General features: G+C 39.3%; 1 protein-coding gene across 2 annotated transcripts in view; it reads left to right on the top strand.

Annotated features, from left to right (window-relative positions):
- MALT1 (MALT1 paracaspase) overlaps positions 1 to 17,902 on the top strand; it is a 95,616-nt gene extending 77,714 nt beyond the window's left edge. For both annotated transcript variants that reach the window (XM_021672039.2, XM_021672038.2), the window contains 4 exons: positions 5,069 to 5,218; positions 8,223 to 8,380; positions 9,504 to 9,629; positions 11,849 to 17,902. In XM_021672039.2, the coding sequence (XP_021527714.2) occupies positions 5,069 to 5,218; positions 8,223 to 8,380; positions 9,504 to 9,629; positions 11,849 to 12,286 (872 nt within the window). In that variant the 3' untranslated portion in view covers positions 12,287 to 17,902. The remainder of the gene's footprint in view (positions 1 to 5,068; positions 5,219 to 8,222; positions 8,381 to 9,503; positions 9,630 to 11,848) is intronic.
- The last annotated feature ends 2,589 nt before the right edge of the window (positions 17,903 to 20,491 follow it).

Genomic DNA, 20,491 nt, shown 5'->3' with positions numbered 1-20,491 from the left:
AGGGTTTCTGCTGAGAGATCTGCTGTGAGTCTGATGGGTTTCCCTTTGTGGGTAACCCGACCTTTCTCTCTGGCTGCCCTTAGCATTTTCTCCTTCATTTCAAACCCGGTGAATCTGACGATTATGTGCCTTGGGGTTGCTCTTCTTGAGGAATATCTTTGTGGTTTTCTCTGTATTTCCTGGACTTGAATATTGGCCTGCCTTGCTAGGTTGGGGAAGTTTTCCTGGATAATATCCTGAAGAGTATTTTCCAGCTTGGATTCATTCTCTTTGTCACGTTCAGGTACACCCATCAGACGTAGATTAGGTCTTTTCACATAGTCCCATATTTCTTGGAGACTTTGTTCATTCCTTTTTACCCTTTTTTCTCTAATCTTGCCTTCTCGTTTTATTTCATTGAGTTGATCTTTGACCTCTTATATCCTTTCTTCTGCTTGGTCAATTCGGCTGTTGAAACTTGTGCATGCTTCACGAAGTTCTCGTGTTTTTCAGCTCCATCACTTCACTTATATTCCTCTCTAAGTTGTCCATTCTCGTTAGCATTTTGTCAAATCTTTTTTCAAGGTTCTTAGTTTCTTTGCATTGGGTTAGAACATGTTGTTTTAGCTCACAGAAGTTTCTTATTACCCACCTTCTGAAGCCTGATTCTGTCATTTCATCATACTCATTCTCCATCCAGCCTTGTTCCCTTGCTGGTGAGGAGTTGTGATCCCTTGTAGGAGGAGAGGTGTTCTGGTTTTCCTTCTTTTTGTGCTGGTTTCTTCCCATCTTTGTGGATTTATCCACCTGTCGTCTTTGTAGTTGCTGACTTTCAGATTGGGTCTCTTGAGTGGACGTCCTGTTTGTTGATGATGAAGTTATTTCTGTTTCTTAGTTTTTCTTCTAACAGTCTGGCCCCTCTGCTGTAGGACTGCTGAGGTCCACTCCAGGCCCTGCTTGCCTGGGGATCACCTGCAGCAGCTGCAGAACAGTAAGGGCTGCTGCCAGTTTCTTCTTCTGCTATCTTTGTCCCAGAAGGATACCCGCCAAATGTCAGTCTGATCTCTCCTTTATGAGGTGACTCTTTGGATATACGGGGGTCAGGGAGCTGCTTGAGGAGACAGTCCGTCCTTTATAGGAGCTCAAGTGCTGAGCTGTGAGCTCTGTTGTTCATTCAGAGCTGCTGGGCAGGTACGTTTAAGTCTGCTGCAGCAGAACTCATAAACCCCTTTTTTTTCCCCAGGTGTTCTGTCCTGAGGAGTTAGGGCTTTATTTATGAGTTTCCATTGTGCTGCTGCCTTTTTTTCAGGGCTGCCCTGCCCAGCAAGGAGGCAGCCTAGTCACTGCCTGCCTGCAGAGGCTTTGCTGAGCTGCTGTGGGCTCTGCCCAGCTACCGTGTGAACTTCCCTGCAGTCCTGTTTATGTGGGTGTAGTTAGAACTGTCTCAGCAATGGTGGCCCACCTCTGTAATGGCAGACTCTCTCTGTAATGGCAGGTTGCCTCAGCAATGGCGGGCTGTCTCAGCAATGGCGAGCTGCCTCCGTAGTGTTGGACTGCCTCGGTAATGGCAGATGCCCCTCCCCCACAGAGCTGGACAGTCCCAGGTTCAGGTGTGCTTGCTGTGAAACTCTCAACCCAGAGCATTTCCAATTGCTGGTTTTTTTGTGGGGGTGGGACCAGCCGAGCCTGATCACCTGGCTCCCTGCCTCAGAGCCTTTTTTTTTTTTTTTAGTTGAATGGTCGACTCTCTCCCAGGTATTCCAGTCGCCTGTAGAAAAGGCGCCGGGATCTGTGTGATTTCCCGTGTGGCGACTCACTGCGCTGGTTGAAACAGCGGTGCTGAGATTTGTGGCGCTTTTTTTGCCCTGGAATCTCCTGGCCTGGCTCCCTCTTTCAGTCCCCTTTTTAATCTGATGAATGGGCAACCCTGCTTTCTGGAGCTCCAATCGCCAGCTAAAAGGGCACCCAGATCAGCGTATTTTGTACGGAGAACCGCCACGCCAGGGCACCGGCAAAACAGCCGCGCTGGTGACCTGTGGGGCTCCTCCGCCTGGGAATCTCCTGGTCTGTGGGCAATAAAAATCAGTCTGGAGATGCGGCGTCCACTCACCCTCTGCACTTTCACTGGGAGCTGCAATCCTGAGCTGCTCCTAATGGGCCATCTTGGATCTTCTCCCCTTTTTCAGTTTCTTAATATGGTGAGTTAAATTAATGGATAGTCTAACATTAATCCAATGAGATAAATCATTTTCATTGGGATATATTTTTAATACACTACTAGATTTAATTTGCTATCATTTTTTTTAGAATTTTCATATAGGAAATGGGCCTGTAATTTTACTTTCTTATACTATTTGGTTTCATTTTAAGAGAAAATAAAATTAGTATTTAGTGGTATCAGTGGCATACAGAGTATCATTGTTATGCTGGCCTTGTAGAATGAGATGGAGGTTGTGATGGTTGATTTTATGTCAACTTTTGCCAGGCCTCAGTGCCAAGGTATTTAGTTATTTAGTTATTTAAACTATTTAGTTTATTTAGTTATTTAGATTATTCAAGATGTGATGGATCCAACATTATTCTGGATGAGATTAAAGTTTAAATTGATGGACTTTGAGTAAAGCAGATTGCCCTCCATAATATGGATGGGCATCATCCAGTTAGCTGAAGGCCTTACTGGAGCAAAGACTGACCTCCCACAAGCAAGGAGATTGCCAGCAGCCTGCCTTTGGGGCTCAGATTACAACTCTTCTCTGCTCCCCACCCTGCCTGCCTGCCTGCCTGCCTGCCCTGCAGATTTCAGACTTGCACCACCACAATTTCATAAACCAATACCTTAAGTTAATCTCTTCTTCTCACTCTCCCTCTATGTACACACGCACATGCATGTACGCACATGCGCATCCTGTTGGTACTGCTTCTCTGGAGAACTCTAATACAGAAGTACACCCTGTTGTTTACTGGGAAATTTTGTATAAATTATGATCTGTTTCCTAATGTTTATGGGAGAACTTGCCTATAAACCAATCTAGGATTTTTGTTTGTTTTGTTTTGTTTTGTTTTTGGTAGAAGATTTTTAACTACTGCTTTAATATCTTGACTATTTCTTTTACCATGTAGGCTTTTCATTTCTTTTTTGAGTCAATTTTGATAAGTTATATTTTACTAGGAATTTGGGCAGTTTTCAGATTTGTTGTCATTTAGTTGCCCGTATTTCTAATAGTATTCTTTAATCTCCGCTTTCTCTGCAGTTGTGCACCCCTTTTCATCAGTGTTACTTGTACCTGCTTTCCTTTTTTCTTTATTGCCAGCTTTGGCCCATTGTGCTGTTTTGTATTGAAGAATCAATCTTTGGCTCTGTTGATTTCTTCTTTTTCATTTTTTTCTGTATCATTAACTTCTGTTTATTTATGTCTTGCCTTGCATTTAATTTATTCTTTTTCTAACATCATAAATAGTTCATTCACTTTTAGCCTGTTTTTTCCAATTTAAGTTTCTAAGTCTCTCTTAAAACATCATTTTCATCACATCCTACAAGTTTAGATTTTTTAATTTCTACTTTTTCTTTGACCTTTAAGTTATATAATACTGTCTTTAATTTTCAAACATGGCAGGAATTTTTATTTAGCTTTCTGGTTTTTATTTCTACCTTAATTGCTTTGTGATTGAATAAAGTCTGTCTAGTTGCCATGCTTTGAAATTTGTGAGTTTTCATTATGGCCAAGTAAAAGATGAAATTTTGTCAATTCTGCATGTGTACTTGAGAAAAATTGATATTTTTATAGTAACTGGTTGTAGAGTTCTATGTATGTCCATTACATTTGGTGTATTAATTTTTGTTTTGTTCAGTTCTGTATTTCTGATTGTCTTTTTGATCAATAATTGAGAGATGAAATCTCTCAATTTACCGAATTTTTCTTGTAATTATAGCAATTTTTACTTCATACATATTATGACTATTTTATTGTGCTTTAAATGCTTATATTTTCTTACTGAATTGAACGTTTCATTATTATGTAGTGATACCTCCATTCCAAATAATGCTTTTTGTCTTTTTGTATCATAATAGAGCCATACCAGCTTCCTTTTTGCTGACCTAATATGTTATTTTTTACTTTTACTTTCAAACATTTCATGTCACTCTGCTTTACTGTAGCTTTTGGAGGCATCATATAACAAATTGTTTAAAATCCAATCTGAGTCTTTTAATGAGAAAATTAAGTTCATTTGCATTTGTTATTTTTTGTATCTGTTTGTTTTTACCATCTAATTTTTTGATTTGGCTCATTTTCCTTTTTATGTCTTTTCTTCTCCAACAAATATTAATTTTAATGTACTTTTACAATACTTGGTGTCTCCTTTTAACCCCCAACAGGTTGATTTAACTTAGACTTTGTTCTGGATCACTGTATATTTTTGTCTTTTTTTTTTTAAAAGAACCTTACTATTGTTAATTTATAACAGTAGACAGAAGTAGGATAAACTATAAAGAATGATAGTTCTAAATTTAAACTGATGTGTATCCATATACATTAGTCTGTATCTAAAACATGTTGAAGGAAAATGGCACATTACAAAGACATACATGTAACATTTTTGTTGAATTCAAAAACGTAAAACATTGGCATATACTATTTATGAATACCTACATGAGTAAAAATTAAAACATGCCTGCTGTGTCTAGCACATAGTAGGTGCTCAGGAAATATTTGTTGAGTAAATAAGTGATACTGAGAATATAACCTGATAACGTAGGATAGTTCTTAGCCTAAATATTTAAAACATAAGAATTGGTGGTCTTAAAAATAGTATTGGCTAAACATGGTAGTTCATGCCTGTAATCCAACGCTTTGGGAGGCAGAGGCAGGTGGATCATGAGGTCAGGAGTTCAAGACTAAAAATACAAAAAATTAGCCAGGCATGGTGGCAGGCACCTGTAATCCCAGCTATTTGGGAGGCTGAGGCAGAGAATTGCTTGAACCCAGGAGGCAGAGGTTAGCTGAGATTGCGCCACTGCACTCCAGATTGGGTTGGGTGACAGAGCGAGATTCCATCTCAAAAAAATAATACTTATTTTCATATCTTTTAGATATGGGTAAGTGTCACCTTACCAAAGGCAAACAGGCTCTAGAGATTCGAAGTAGTTTATCTGAGAAGAGAGCACTTACTGATCCAATACAGGGAACAGAATATTCTGCAGAATCTCTGGTGCGGAATCTACAGTGGGCCAAGGCTCATGGTATGGTAAAGTCTGTTTTTTGTTTCATCTATAATATACTTACGTTAAATCATATAGTTTTTTTCTTCTGAATAACTAACTTTCCTCCCAATTTTACAGTGAAAATATTTTGGCCTACTAGGCAAATCTCAAACCAAACAAATGTTTCAATTATGGATATTACACTGGTTTATTTGATGTTGGAAATATCAGATTATTTAGGCCATTATTTTCACTATTGGTAAAATTAAAATGACCATTTAAAAATTTTTCTATTTTAAAAATAGGTTAATTTTCCATTTGTCTAATACACGGTCCCTTAGATTCTCCTGTGTTGTGACCTGTTAAAGTGTGCAGCTGTCAAAAATCATGGATTTAGGTTCTGATCCAGTCTCTACCACTCTATGAACGTGTTATCTATAACATGTGAATAAGAGATAGTATCTGCTTCAGGCCAGGTGTGGTGACTCACACCTGTAATCCTAGCACTCTAGGAGGCTGAGGCAGTTGGATCGCCTGAGGTCAGGAGTTCAAGACCAGCCTGGGCAACATGGCAAAACCTTGTCTCTACTAAAAACACAAAAAGTAAGCAGGGCGTGGTGGCATGTGCCTGTAATCCCAGCTACTAGGCACTGATGCAAGAGAATCACTTGAACCTTGGAGGTAGAGGTTGCAGTGCAGTGAGCAGAGACTGTGCCACTGCACTCCAGTCTGGGTAACAGAACATGACTCCGTCTCAAAAAGAAAATAAATAGTACCTGCTTCAGAGGTTATTGGGATTGAGTGAGTGCACACGTAGAAATGAGCATGGCACTCAGCAAGTCCTCTGTGCTTGTGATTATTAATATAACTCAGCATCCTCTCTTGGACACTTGATCAGTAGGTTGATCAACAGAGAAAATGAGGTGAAAATCAATCTGTAGCTTAATTGCCTCTGGGTAACTGTATATGATTTACTGAAAAAATATGTTTAAATTACTGATTGAAATATTTTGGATTTTCTGAGTCCAAGTATCTATTCTGTGAGTCTCTTATAATTGTATTTATTAAAGTTCCATAAAATATTTTTACAATAATTTTTGTTCTTGGCCAGGCTTGGTGGCTCACGCCTGTAATCCTAGCACTTTGGGAGGCCGAGATGGGTGCATCACCTGAGGTCAGGAGTTCGAGACCAGCCTGGCCAACATGGTGAAACTCCCTCTCTACTAAAAACAGAAAAATTAGCTGAGCTCCTGTAATCGCAGTTACTCTGGATACTGAGCCAGGACAATCGCTTGAACACAGAAATTGGAGGTTGCAGTAAGCCAAGCTCGCACCATTGCACTCCAGCCTGGGCAGCAAGAGCAAAACTGTCTCAAAAAAAAAAAAAAAGAAAAGAAATTGTTCTCCAATACATATTTTTGGTAAATTAACATATTAAAGCACATTAAAATGTAAAATGCCATACATATCTCACCATTCCAGATAACTGGAGAATTAATTGAAATTGAATGTCTTTTCTCTATAAAAGATCTAAACAACAAACAATAACAAACAAACAATAACAAAATTATAGCGGTAAAGATCAACAGTAAACGAAACCTCATAAAATTAAAAGGTCATAGAGAAAGTATTTGTAACAGATCAGGCATGGTGTAATCCCAGCACTTTCGGGGGCTGAGGTGGGAGGATCACGAGGTCAGAAGATCAAGACCATCCTGGCCAACATGGTAAAACACTACCTCTACTAAAAATACAAAAAAATTAGCTGGATGTGGTGACATGCACCTGTAGTTCCAGCTACTAAGGAAGCTGAGTCAGGAGAATCACTTGAACCCAAGAGACGGAGGTTGCAGTGAGCTGAAATCACACCACCACACTCCAGCTTGGTGACAGAGCGAGACTCCATGTCAAAAAAAAAAAAAAAAGTATTTTTAACAAATTTAATTAAGTAGGTAGTTTTTAAATATTTTTTAATAATAAAGAGCTCATACAAAAAGGTAAGAGGAAAAAACATTAAGACTCTCCTCAGTAAACAAGCAAATGATGCAAATTCAATGATCCACACTTCTAGAAGTATATTAATTGAGAAAGAAATCTTAAAAATGGATAATTTAAGTAATTAAGGAATAATTAAAACTATGATGATATCTTTCTACTTTTTAATCCCATCAAGTAGACAAATGTTTTAAAAGTTATTAATACTGTTTTGGATGTGTTATGGTAAAACTTTTTATTCTCTGTAAATTGAAAATAATTTGTCCCATATGTAAAGGAACAATCGCATAGCTATATCTAACAATCTTAAAGCATCACATATATACAAACAAATACTAACTATGATAGAAAAACAATAAAACCTGGAAGTATTATAATTCAAGAGTTAACAGAATCGTTAAACTACAGTGTGGCCATTCAGTGACATTGTGCTTTATTAAAAATTCTGGTCATGGGCCAGGCGTGGTGGCTCACACCTGTAATCCCAGCACTTTGGGAGGCCAGTGCAGGCAGATCACAGGGTCAGGAGTTCGAGACCATCCTGGCCAACATGGTGAAACCCCATCTCTACTAAAAATACAAAAATTAGCTGGGCCTGGTGTCGTGTGCCTGTAATCCCAGCTGTTAGGGAGGCTGAGGCAGGAGAATCCCTTGAACCAGGGAGTCAGAGGTTGCCGTGAGCCAAGATCGCACCACTGCACTTCAGCCTGGCAACAGAGCAAGACTCCGTCTCGAAAAAATATATATTCTGGTCATACAAATTGAGGCAACAGTGAAAATGTTTCTACAATTATATGCATATTTTTGATTGCCACAATAAAAATTATATATACAGATGGATAAGAACTATTAGCAAATGATAAATGAAAGATTTTGTTTGGCCAACAGAGTATTGGGCTTTATTTTTTTAAATGTGTGTTTAAAAATGTGTGTTTAAACAATATGATTCATGTTTTTAAGCAAAAGAAAGGCTAACTATATTCTCCTTCATAAATATGTGCCTCTTATCAGGAAATCTACCAAAGTTGTTCTTATTGTTCTTTTTCAGAACTTCCAGAAAGTATGTGTCTTAAGTTTGACTGTGGTGTTCAGATTCAATTAGGATTTGCAGCTGAGTTTTCCAATGTCATGATAATCTATACAAGTATAGTTTACAAACCACCGGAGATAATAATGTGTGATGCCTACGTTACTGATTTCCCACTTGTGAGTCTCTCCTTTTTTCTCTTATTTAAAATACAGTGAGAAATTCACTTATTAAACCTATAGGAAATATGTATATTTATATATGTGTGTATATTTGTTCATAGTTTAGTAACACTGGTCATAATATTTACTAATGGCCAAAAAGCTTAAGTTTATCAGATTTAGAAATGTCTAAAGTTTACTCAAGAAAGATGCCTTTAATTTCTCATATCTTAAAAAGGATAGCAAATGTGAAGGAATAAAATGTGCTATAAATATGTCAAGAATAACTTCCTTTTAAACAGTTATAACTTATATTGGAAACAACAGTTTTTAAGTCTTGTCAAGTTATGGTCACTGGAATAATAGAAATCTAGTTCTGTTCTCTTCAAACATTTAGGTATGATATTTATTTTACATTAGTCTAAAGAAGCCAGTAAATAGTACCCCTCTTTCCTACATGAGTGTGACAAACTGAGAAGCAAGCAAGGAGTAAGACACACAGAAACCCAGAATATCACTTTTATTACTGATAGAGGCTTTGTGGAGGGTATTGCTTCATGTGAGAGTAAATGGTCTAGCACCAAACCCCAGAATTCAGTGGCCACCCCACACCTCCAGTCTCAGCAGCACAGAGCCCAGATAGGCTTCCTGGGGTGTTGAGCAATGGTGGGCCCTGTGGGCTTCTCACTAGAGGAGCAGAACCCTCTTGGCCTTTGGGTTGGCTCTAAAGAAAAAGGAAAAGGCTGCTTATTTATCTTTCTTAAATATTCTAATTACATAAATTTCCCTGCACCTCCCCAAAAGTGATGATTAAGAGAGAATCCAAGAGTCAAACAATAATGGGACTCTCTCTGCTTAAAAGGAAACTTGAGGAGCTCAGGAAGCATTTCTAGGAATCATCTGAAACTCTTTCAGAGCTCACCTTACTTTTTAAATGGCTTAGTACAGAATTGAGAATTCCTATTATAACCATAGATTGTTGTTTTCATTTAGTCTTGGATAAATAATTTTGGGCTTACCAAAATTCACGAGAGGCCAAAATTCATGAGAGAACAGTATCAGTTAAGACATCTTATGTGCTAGATTATATTGTGGCTTTCATTGATTTTATTATTAACTGTCACTGATTTTTCTTTTACAGGACCTAGATATTGATCCAAAAGATGCAAACAAAGGCACTCCTGAAGAAACTGGCAGCTACTTGGTATCAAAGGATCTTCCCAAGCATTGCCTCTATACCAGACTCAGTTCACTGCAAAAATTAAAGGTTACTACCTTTTCTGTTTATTGCTTCTAATGGAAAACTTTACAAAACTGGAAATTTATTTTGGCATAGACCATAGATATGCTGCCTTATTGGGTATTAAACTAGAGATAACCAATCTACAGAAGGTCCTATCAGTGACCCTTTTTATATTCTGTTTCTGACGTTGGGCAGAGGACTTTATTCGTGCTTACTCTCCATATTGCTGAAAAATTAGGAACATAGAACATATTCTTTTTCTTTTTTAAAGACAGAGTCTCGCTCTGTTGCCCAGAGTGGAGCACAGTGGCGTGATCTCAGCCCACTGAAACCTCCGTCTCCTGGATTCAAGTGATTCTCCTGCCTCAGCCTCCCAAGTAGCTGGAATTACAGGCACGTGCCACAAGCCCCGGCTAATTTTTGTATTTTTAGTAGAGACGGGGTTTCACCACATTGGTCAGGCTGCTCTCGAACTCTTGACCTGGCGGTCCGCCTGCCTCACCCTCCCAAAGTGCTGGGATTACAGGCGTGAGCCACTGCGCCCAGCCTAGAGCATATTCTTCTTTTTTCTTTTCTTTTTTTAGAGACAGGGTCTTACTCTGTCACCCAGGCTGGAGTGCAGTGGCATGAAGATAGCTTACTGTAACTTCAGACTCCTGGTCTTAGACAATCCTGCCACCTTAGGTTTTCAAGCAGCTGAGTCTGCAGGCATGAGCCACCACACTAATTTTTTTAAATTTTTTGTAGAGAAGGGATCTCACTGTGTTGCCCAAGCCAAAGTTGAACTCCTGGCCTCAGGAATCCTCCCTTCTTGGACTCCCAAAGCACTCGGGTTACAGATGTGAGCCACCATGCCCGGCTCCATATTCTACTTTTAAATATGTTGAGATTTTCAAGTAATCATTTCCTAGTTTTATAACTAAACATATAGCAAATTAGAATTGGAATTTCAATTTTTTTTTTTATTTCTAGTTGACTTACAAATGAGAAGCTAGTTCTGCATGTTGGGTGTTGTAATGAAAGCTTTTATTTGCAAAAATTGAGATTTTAATTTGTTCACAACTATATCAGCCAAAACTCAGGAAATGGAATGGGCACGATTAAGAATTACACACATAAACCTGTTGTAATCCTGTTTAGAGCTCATCTACTTAAAATCCTTTCTTCTCTTAAAAAGTTAGCCTATTATCTCTTTCAGTTATATTTTCCACCTATGATTATGGATTATAATATTTTAAAAACAGCTTAAGCTTTTTTTGTAAAACTGGTATAAAACCAGTTGTTTTGGGGCCAGGCACGGTGGCTCATGCCTGTAATCCCAGCACTTTGGGAAGCCCAGGCAGGTGAATCATAAGGTCAAGAGATCGAGACCATCCTGGCCTACATGGTGAAATCCCATCTCTACTAAAAATACAAAAATTAGCCTGCCATGTTGGCGGACGCCTGTAGTCCCAGCTACTCGGGAGGGTGAGGCAGGAGAATCGCTTGAACCTGGGAGGCAGAGGTTGCAGTGAGCTGAGATCACACCACTGCACTCCAGCCTGGTAACAGAGCAAGACTCTGTCTCAAAAAATAAAAACAGTTGTTTTTAGTTGTTGGTGTCTCACTCTGTCGCTAGGCTTGAGTGCAGTGGTGGCAGTCTTGGCTCACTGCAACCTCCACCTCCCGGAATCAGGTGACTCGCCTCAGCCGCCCAAGTAGCTGGGACTATAGGTGCACACTACCATACCCAGTTAATTTTTTGTACTTTTAGTAGAGATGGGGTTTGACCACATTGGCCAGCCTGGTCTTGAACTCCTAACTTCAAGTGATCCACCTGCCTCGTCCTCCCAAAGGGGTGGGATTATAGGCGTGAGCCACCATGCCCGGCCCAGTTCATTTTTTAATTAAAGGATAATTCCCCATCTCTAATAGGGAAGGATAAGTTTCCTAAGCCACACTGCTTGGAAAATATGTTTTCACTGTTCATCTGGAATATCAGGTCTCTTTCATTTTGACTATTAACAATAGTTAAGAACTAGAAATTCTACTAAATTTGTTACAAGTATTGCATGAAGGAAAAGGAAGATGATGAGAGCTGGTGTTTCTCAGTTTAGGGGAGATAAAAAGGATGCCTTGAGGATGTGGAACCTGGGAAAGGAGAGCAAGTGGATGTGTGGTGCGGGTATGTGTAATATTTCTTCAGATTACTATATATTCCCTGTTGATGCCAATAATAAACCAGATTTTTTTTTCCTTTGCAGGAACATCTAGTCTTCACAGTATGTTTATCGTATCAGTACTCAGGATTGGAAGATACTGTAGAGGATAAGCAGGAGGTGAATGTTGGGAAACCTCTCATTGCTAAATTAGACATGCATCGAGGTTTGGGAAGGAAGACTTGCTTTCAAACTTGTCTTATGTCTAATGGTCCTTACCAGAGTTCTGCTGCCACCTCAGGAGGAGCAGGGCATTATCACTCATTGCAAGACCCATTCCATGGTGTTTACCATTCACATCCTGGTAATCCAAGTAATGTTACACCAGCAGATAGCTGTCACTGCAGCCGGACTCCAGATGCATTTATTTCAAGTTTTGCTCACCATTCTTCATGTCATTTTAGTAGAAGTAATGTGCCAGTAGAGACAACTGATGAAATACCATTTAGTTTCTCTGACAGGCTCAGAATTTCTGAAAAATGACCTCATTTTTGAAAGTTTGCACAATTATAGATGCCTCATGTGAAATAGTACTGTACTTACTTACATAAAGTGAGACATTGTGAAAAGGCAAATCTGTATATGTAGAGAAAGAATAGTAGTAACTGTTTCATAGCAAACTTCAGGACTTTGAGATGTTGGAATTATATTATTTAATCACAGACTTCCTCTTCTAAGATTTTGTGAATGGGTTGATTAGTTCTGTACAATTGAAGTATGGGGGTGTGTTTATATGTATATACAAAATATTTTCATTGTGACCACTCTGAAGTAAGAGCAATGGGAATAGCATTATTGTAGAATAAGTCATTGTATTTTTAATACCAGAAAGAACCTTGCTGATCACCTTTCTTCAATGGGAGAAACACATAAAGGCATCTAAGTTAGAGCTGGCACCAGAATTCTATTCCACTATTTTTTCCACTACACACTGCCTTCCTGACAGCTTCTGAGATGTGTTGTTATTTTTGTAGATAGTGAAATATATTTATATATATATAAATACAGAGAGATACATATCTATGTATTAGCTCAAGGAATGTACAAACTTTAGTTTTTGATTATAGGAGTTTGCTGCAAGTTTTACTTAAGAGGTTTGTATATAAATCTGATATAGAACAGGCTGAAATTTCTTGTTCATAAGATTATGAAACCACATGAGAAGTAACAAAATGTTCGTTAAAGCTAGATCTAGCAGAGGTTGAGAATCAAGATATAATGGTTAATTTTCATAGAAGCCTAGCTGAATTTTCCAGATATTGAGCATCTATCTTCCTTGATAATATGTTTGATAATATGTGTTTTCTTCTTGTATTTTTCTGGCCTAATGAGATAATAATATTCTTATCATTTCTGGTTCTCCCTAAAAGTTGGTTAAAAATGCAATTGGCACTAACAAGGAAAAAATATTGAATTTGTAATGTTAGAAGTCTCACAAAGAAAATCCCAGGCCTAGATGGCTTCCCTGCTGAATTCTACCAAACATTAAAATTAGTACTAATATTTTTTTACAAACTCTTTCTAAAGTAGAATAGAACACTTCCCAACTTATTCTATGAGATCAGTATTACCCTGATACCAGACTAGACATCACAAGAAAACTATAAGCCAATATTCCTTATTAATACAAACATAAAAAGCATTAACGAAATACTAGCAAACTGAATCTAGCAACATATAAAAAGGATTATACATCATGACCAAGTGGAATTTATCCCAGGAATTCAAGGTTGGTTCAACATGTAAAAAAAAAAAAAAAAAAAGCTAATATTACAGTCAGTTCTCATTATTCACAGTAATTAGGTTCTACAAAATATTCTCCCACAAACACTGAATTAAATATGGAACGACCGCTTTTAGGAGAATGTGTGTTTATGTGTGTATACATATGCTTATGTAATGCACATTATGAGTTTGAATTCTTAAAATGGTTCATCCTAGCAGATTCTGTTTTACAGAAGTCAAAGTGAGGTATCAGAAGTGTTAAGTGACATACCTGACACACCCCACTAAAACGTGCCAGAACTGAAATTCAAACCCTGTCCAGCTGCCCCCAGAGCCAGAGCTTCTTATACTACACTGAATTGCCCCTGCCATTTCCATCCTCCAGTTATTTCTCTATAAGGCTGAAATGGGAAGACAGAGCATCATCTTGTTCATCCTCAGCTGGGAACGTGTGAATTGAGTGACTCAATTTTTTCACCTATCTACACATATCCACAAATGACCACAAAAGTGTCACAGATATCAATTTGAGGGTTATAAATAAATTTAAGCAAGTTGGTAAATTGACGAATACATAACCGTGAATAATGAGGATCAACTGTACCAAATTTAATCAAACACAAGCCCCACATAGATTGTCTTAAGAGAGACAGAAACAGCATTGGATAAAATCCAAAACCTTTCAAGATAAAAACATTCAACAAACTAGGAATAAAAGGAATCTTCCTAGATATGATAAATATAACACCTATGAAAAGCCCACACCTAACATCATACTTCATGGTGATAGACTAAAGGCTGCATGTTTTCCCCTTAAGATTGGGAATAAGAACAAGGATGCTCACTCACACTACTTCTATTCAGTATTGCACTTGAGGTTCCAGCCAGAGCAATTAGGCAAGAAAAAGAAAACCTGTCTATACTGCAAAAGAAACTATATGTATTCACAGTTCATATATACTTGTACATAGAAAATGCTAAGGAATCCATAAAGTAATAAATGAGTTCAACAGGTTGCAGGATACAAGATCAAATATACAAAAATCAGTTTGTATTTTTGTATATTTTCAGAATGTTTGAAACTGTACTTACATAAAGTGAGACGTTGTGAAAAGGCAAATCTGTATATGTAGAGAAAGAATAGTAGTAACTGTTTCATAGCAAACTTCAGGACTTTGAGATGTTGGAATTATATTATTTAATCACAGACTTCCTCTTCTAAGATTTTGTGAATGGGTTGATTAGTTCACTATTAAAACATTCTGAAAACGAGAATAAGGACATCCTATATACAGTAGCATCAAGAAGAATAAAACTACAAAAGTTTAAAGAAATTAAGATCCATAAATGGAAAGACATCATGTTCATGGATTGGAAGAGTTAATATTGGTAAGATGGCAGTGCTGCCCAAATTAGTCTACAGATTCAATACAATTCCTATCAAAATCCTAACTGTATTTTTTGCAGAAATTGACAAACCGATAAAATTGATATGGAAATGCAGGGGACCTAGAATAGCCAAAAAATCTTGGAAGAGAACAAAGTTGGAAGACTTACCGATTTCAAAATGTGCTACAAAACTACAATAAGACAATGTAGGCATATGGATAGACATATTGATCAAAGGAGTGGAACTGAACATCCAGAAATAAACCCATACATTTCTGATCAACTTCTTTTCAACAAGCATGCTAATACCATTCAATAGAGAAAGAGTGGTCTTTTCAACAAGCAGTGCTGGGACAACTGGTAGCTACATGCAAGCAAAAGGATCCCTACCTCCTATCCCATTACAAATTCTAATTCAGAATGGCTCATAGAACTGAGTATAAGAGCAAAAACAGAAGTAGATCTTTGTGGTGTCGGGCTTAGGAATGGTTTCTTAGATACAACACCAAAAGCACAAGCAACAAAGGAAAACAATAGATAAATGGGACTTCATCAAAACTAACTTGAGCACCTTAAAGGACACCATTAAGAAAAGGAAGATAACCCTCAGAATGGGAGAAAAAAATTTGAAAAATCATGTATCTGATAAGGAGTTTGCATCTAGAATAGAGAGATCCCATAATAATAAACATGCAGGTGCTCAGCTGTGGTTACTACAGAGCAGCACTATCCAGTGAACTTCCTGTGATGGGATGCTTGGTATCTACACTCTCGGTGTGATAGCCTTTAGCCTCATGGGGGTGTTGAGCAATTGAAATAATAGCTAGTGTGAGGAACTGAATTTAAAATTTCAGATTGACGCTGGGTGTGGTGGCTTAAGTCTGTAATGCAGTTTGGGAGGCCAAGGCGGGTGGATCATTTGAGCCCAGGAGTTTGAGGCCACCCTGGCCAAGATAGCAAAACCCTGTCTCTACTAAAAATACAAAAAAAAAAAAAAATAGATGGATGTGGTGGCACACACCTGTAATCCCAGCTACTAGGGAGACTGAGACAGGGGAATTGCTTGAACCCAGGAAATGGAGGTTGCAGTGAGCTGAGACTGTCCCACTGCACTCCAGCCTGGGCAACAGAGTGAGATGCCATCTCAAAAAAAAAAAAAAACTTTTTGTTTGAATAATTACATGTAGCTATTGGCTTCCATATTGGACTATGCAGCCACAGAGAATGAGACTAGAGGTCAGAGAGAGTAGAGGACATTTTTACCTTCCCCTTTATATTCTTCTGTATATTAGAATTTTGTTTTGTTTTGTTTTGTTTAGACAAGAGTCTTGAGTGCAGTGGCACAATCTTGGCTCACTGCAGCCTCTGCAGAGGCTGGGACAGGAGAATCGCATGAATTTGTTTAAAATCTAAACTTTATAATTTTAAAACTCGCTTTAAAAACAAGAAGAATGGCACAGTTTTCATCTTTTTTTTTTTATCAACCATGTTTTTATTTTACTTGAATCTCTCATGCCAATTGCTTTGTAATATTAGGGTTGGATTTACACGAGTGGAATTTAGAAAAGGTAATCTATTAGAAACAAAAAGAAAAGGTAATTATCAATACCAATTAGAATGTAATAAATTAGGATAGTGGAGGTTTGAGCAATTAAAGGGTCACCTAAATCCAAAGCCAATACTTCATGCTGAGAGGGGATATTTTCTGAAGGTAATTTTTAAAAATTAAAGTCACAATTATAAGTTATACATTTTCAGGCCGGGAGCAGTGGCTCACGCCTGAAATCCTAGCACTTTAGGAGGCTGAGGAGGGCGAATCACCTGAGGTCAAGAGTTCGAGACCAGCCTGACCAACATGGAGAAACCCCATCTCTACTAAAAACACAAAATTAGCCAGGCATGGTGGCACATGCCTGTAATCCCAGCTACTTGGGAGGCTGAGGCAGGAGAATCATTTGAACCCGGGAGGCAGAGGTTGCAGTGAGCTGAGATCACGCCATTGCACTCCAGCCTAGGCAACAAAAGTGAAATTCCATCTCAAATAATAAATTAATGATACATTTTCTAATAAATGAAATCTCAACTCATGGGATAATTTGAATATAAAACACTGGATTGTTCCTCATTCAGTGTAGTCAAAACACATTTCAGGAAAGAAAGTCTTTCAAGAAGAATACTGGCACAGAAGAGGTGTATTTAGACACTGCCTTCTTCCCCCATCTCTAATGCCTCTTACTTTTCAAATCTCTGACTTGCACATGAAGTAACAGTGAGGTGGCCTCTAAAGTAATCGCAATTTTTGACTTGTCAAATTCAAGAAATTCAATTATGTAGCCAGAACTTAGATCATTGACATGTATATTGGCATAAGCTTTTTTTTCTTCCTGTGTTTTTAATTTTATTAGAAGTGGGGTCTCATTTTGTTGCCCATGCAGGTCTCAAATACCCATCTTCAAGTGATCCCCCTGCCTCCTCCCAGGTTCAAGCGATTCTCATGCCTCAGACCCGGCGTAGCTGGGATTACAGGTGCACACTGCCACGCCCGGCTATTTTTTTATTTTTAGTAGATACGGGGTTTCACCATGTTGGCCAGGCTGGTCTCGAACTCCTGACCTCAGAGTGATCCTCCTGCCTCTGCCTCCCAAAGTGCTGGGATTACAGGTGTGAGCCGCCGCACCCACTGGCAGTGTATCTCTTCTAAAGTAAGTTGCAGCTGAGTTTTATTCACTCCAGAATCACTTTTCAAAAAGCACGCAGATTTAATGCCACCAATTGTTTGTGTTACGTATCTACCCCGCAAAACAGCTCTAAGGGTGAGTTACTCAAAAACTAACAGCATTCATCTCTGGCGGGATTTTTCTTTGCTTGCTTACCTGTATTTTGCAAATTGTACACAGTGAACGATGATTGTATAATTTTAAAATACAGATATGCATGATTGTATAATGTTAATATGCTCAGCTTCAATAAATTTGTTTTAACATATTTTTAACTTAAGGAGTCTTCAGTTTAAAAGTACAATGTCATTACAGAGTGCTTATTATTCTGTTACAAAATTAGTAAAGCTGATTCTACCTCAGTCTGAAGTAATTCCCACTTTTCATCATGCTAGGAATTTATTTAGTTGATAAATAGCATTTTAGGTACTAAAAATGATTGGATGAGTATTTCTGCATTAATAAGCACCAAGGTAGCAGATGGAATCCGTTTCTGAGTGCTAGGTTTAAACATTTTACACATGGTCTAATTTAACCCTCAACAGCCTTGCAGTTTATAGATGAACTGATTCTTAGGCTAACCTGAGATATTACTTTGCCCTCCAGGATAACCCAGCTAGTAAGGGCAGAGCCAGCATGATTCAGACTCCGACCAGACCTAGGTATTTTGTCCACAGTACTGCAGCTACTTATACCATAATGGGAAAAGGACACAGTGTCTTAATACTTCATCCTTACATGAAAAACACTATTAAAATATTGAAACATTGGCTGGGCACAGTGGCTCATGCCTGTAATCCCAGCACTTTGGGAGGCCGAGGCGGGCAGATCACGAGGTCAGGAGTTCGAGACCAGCCTGACCAACATGGTGAAACCCCATCTCTACTACAAATAGAAAAAAAAAAATTAGCTGGTGCGTGTCTGTAATCCCAGCTACTCAGGAGGCTAAGGCAGGAAAATCGCTTGAATCCAGGAGGCGGAGGTTGCAGTGAGCTGAGATTGTGCCACTGCACTCCAGCCTGGGCGAAAGAACGAGACTCTGTCTCAAAAAAAAAAAAACATTATCAAAGCAAAAGTACATCTCCAAATGTGAAATTGAAAAAAATTTCCAAAGGATTTGACCTAAAATTAATGTTGCTATATTATGCTCAATACAGGAGACTGTTCTGCTATGGCGCTTTTTTTTTTTTTTTTTTTTTTTTTTTTTTTTTTGAGACAGAGTCTTGCTCTGTCACCCAGGCTGGAGTGCAGTGGTGCAATCTTGGCTCACTGCAGCCTTCTCCCAGGTTCAAGCAATTCTCATCCCTGAGCCTCAGCTTCCTGAGTTGCTGGGATTACAGACACCCACCACCACACCTGGCTAATTTTTGTATTTCTAGTAGAGACAGGGTTTCACCATGTTGGCCAGGCTGGTCTTGAATTTCTGACCTCGTGATTCACCCACCTTGGCCTCCCAAAGTGCTGGGATTGCAGGCGTGAGCCACCACACCCTGCCGAGACATTTTTAATATTTTTAAAATATTTTCCTAAGCTTTAGTTTTACCACTTCCAAGTCTGTACAGACTGGTTATTTCTACATTACAGACACTTAGTGTCTCCCTCCAAGGCGGACAGTTTTTATAGTCCGCCTTTGTAACATACACATCTGTTCCTCTTGCCAGATGGGGATTCCTACATTGCCATCTGACCTCAGTGTCCTTTAGCTCCAACTTGGGTAAGCGGCTTTGTTTCCTTCCCAATCTCCTGGTCAGACAGTTGATCTCATATCTATCTATGTCTAGTGGTTTTCAAACATCAGAGTAGCCCCTCGGAGGGGTGGGGTTGCGGCTCCCCACTTTTACCTGTTTTCCACACTGCCTTTCCAGGTAAGCTTTGGTCTGCACTAAACCCCGCCATTTGCTTTGGGATTCTCCCCCATCACAGCCGCACCCCACACCAGCTGGGTGCCTTTCGGAGACCACAGTCCTTAAAAAAAGGGAAGAAAAGTGAGGGCTGGAGGCGTCTGTTCTGGAAGGAGTCCTGTCAGCCAGTGTGAGCTGCTGGTAACAGGGCAGAGCTGTGTGAGCAGGTCCTGACCTGCAGTGCAGGCCCCTGGAGCAAAGAGCACCAAAGTTGGCCCCCTAATTAGCTTTGTCATTCAAGATGTGGCTTGCTGGCAGGTGCTACTAACAAGGCGAAGCACCATCTGGTACCTCCCCACTGGAATCAGTTATTGCTAACTAGGTATTAAGTGTCTGAAAACCTGATTTGATACTTTGGTGTCCCCTGGCCGTTACTTTGGGAGGGATACAGTTTTGAGGTATGCAGTGGCACTCTCACCCACAAGGCAGAAATGTGCTTGTTGGAAGGTCAGATACAGGGCACATGGGTTTGGCATGCTGGGACACGCTCTTCTTGGAAGTACACGTGCAGAAAGCCACCTCACAGCCCAAGGCTTTATGAGCATGAAAGGAACACAGGGCAGGGGGTCATCTAGATGAACCTGATGGTTAATGACAGCAGACTATTATGAGCCAGATGTCCCTCTCATTGGCCAACCTTGCCCAGTGAGTCTAAATGCTTCCAAGCCAAGAGTCTGTCCGTCCTGGACAGCACCTACAGGACCCCGCCAATGTCTGCTACCCAGGGTGCTTCCTGAGCAGTTCGCTTCAGCTACAGTAATTCATTTGTTCAGCTCGCAGGTCTGCCTTGGAGCCACTCTACCCTTGTAAGCTGACTTCCCATCTCAGGCCCGACCCACAGTGTGACTCACAAAATTACCTTTTCCTACATTTTCGTGTCTTGGCCCCTTGTTGGCAGCATGTGACCAACACTGGCCACCAAGGCCCAAGCTGGGCTGCCCAACACAGAGCTGAGG

The sequence above is a fragment of the Aotus nancymaae genome, unplaced genomic scaffold, assembly GCF_030222135.1.
Source record: "Aotus nancymaae isolate 86718 unplaced genomic scaffold, 86718_ANA_hifiasm-v0.15.2.pri h1tg000020l, whole genome shotgun sequence".
Taxonomy (NCBI): Eukaryota; Metazoa; Chordata; class Mammalia; order Primates; family Aotidae; genus Aotus; species Aotus nancymaae.
The sequence above is the reverse complement of the archived record's forward strand: the minus strand, read 5'-3'. Positions and strand labels throughout refer to the sequence as shown.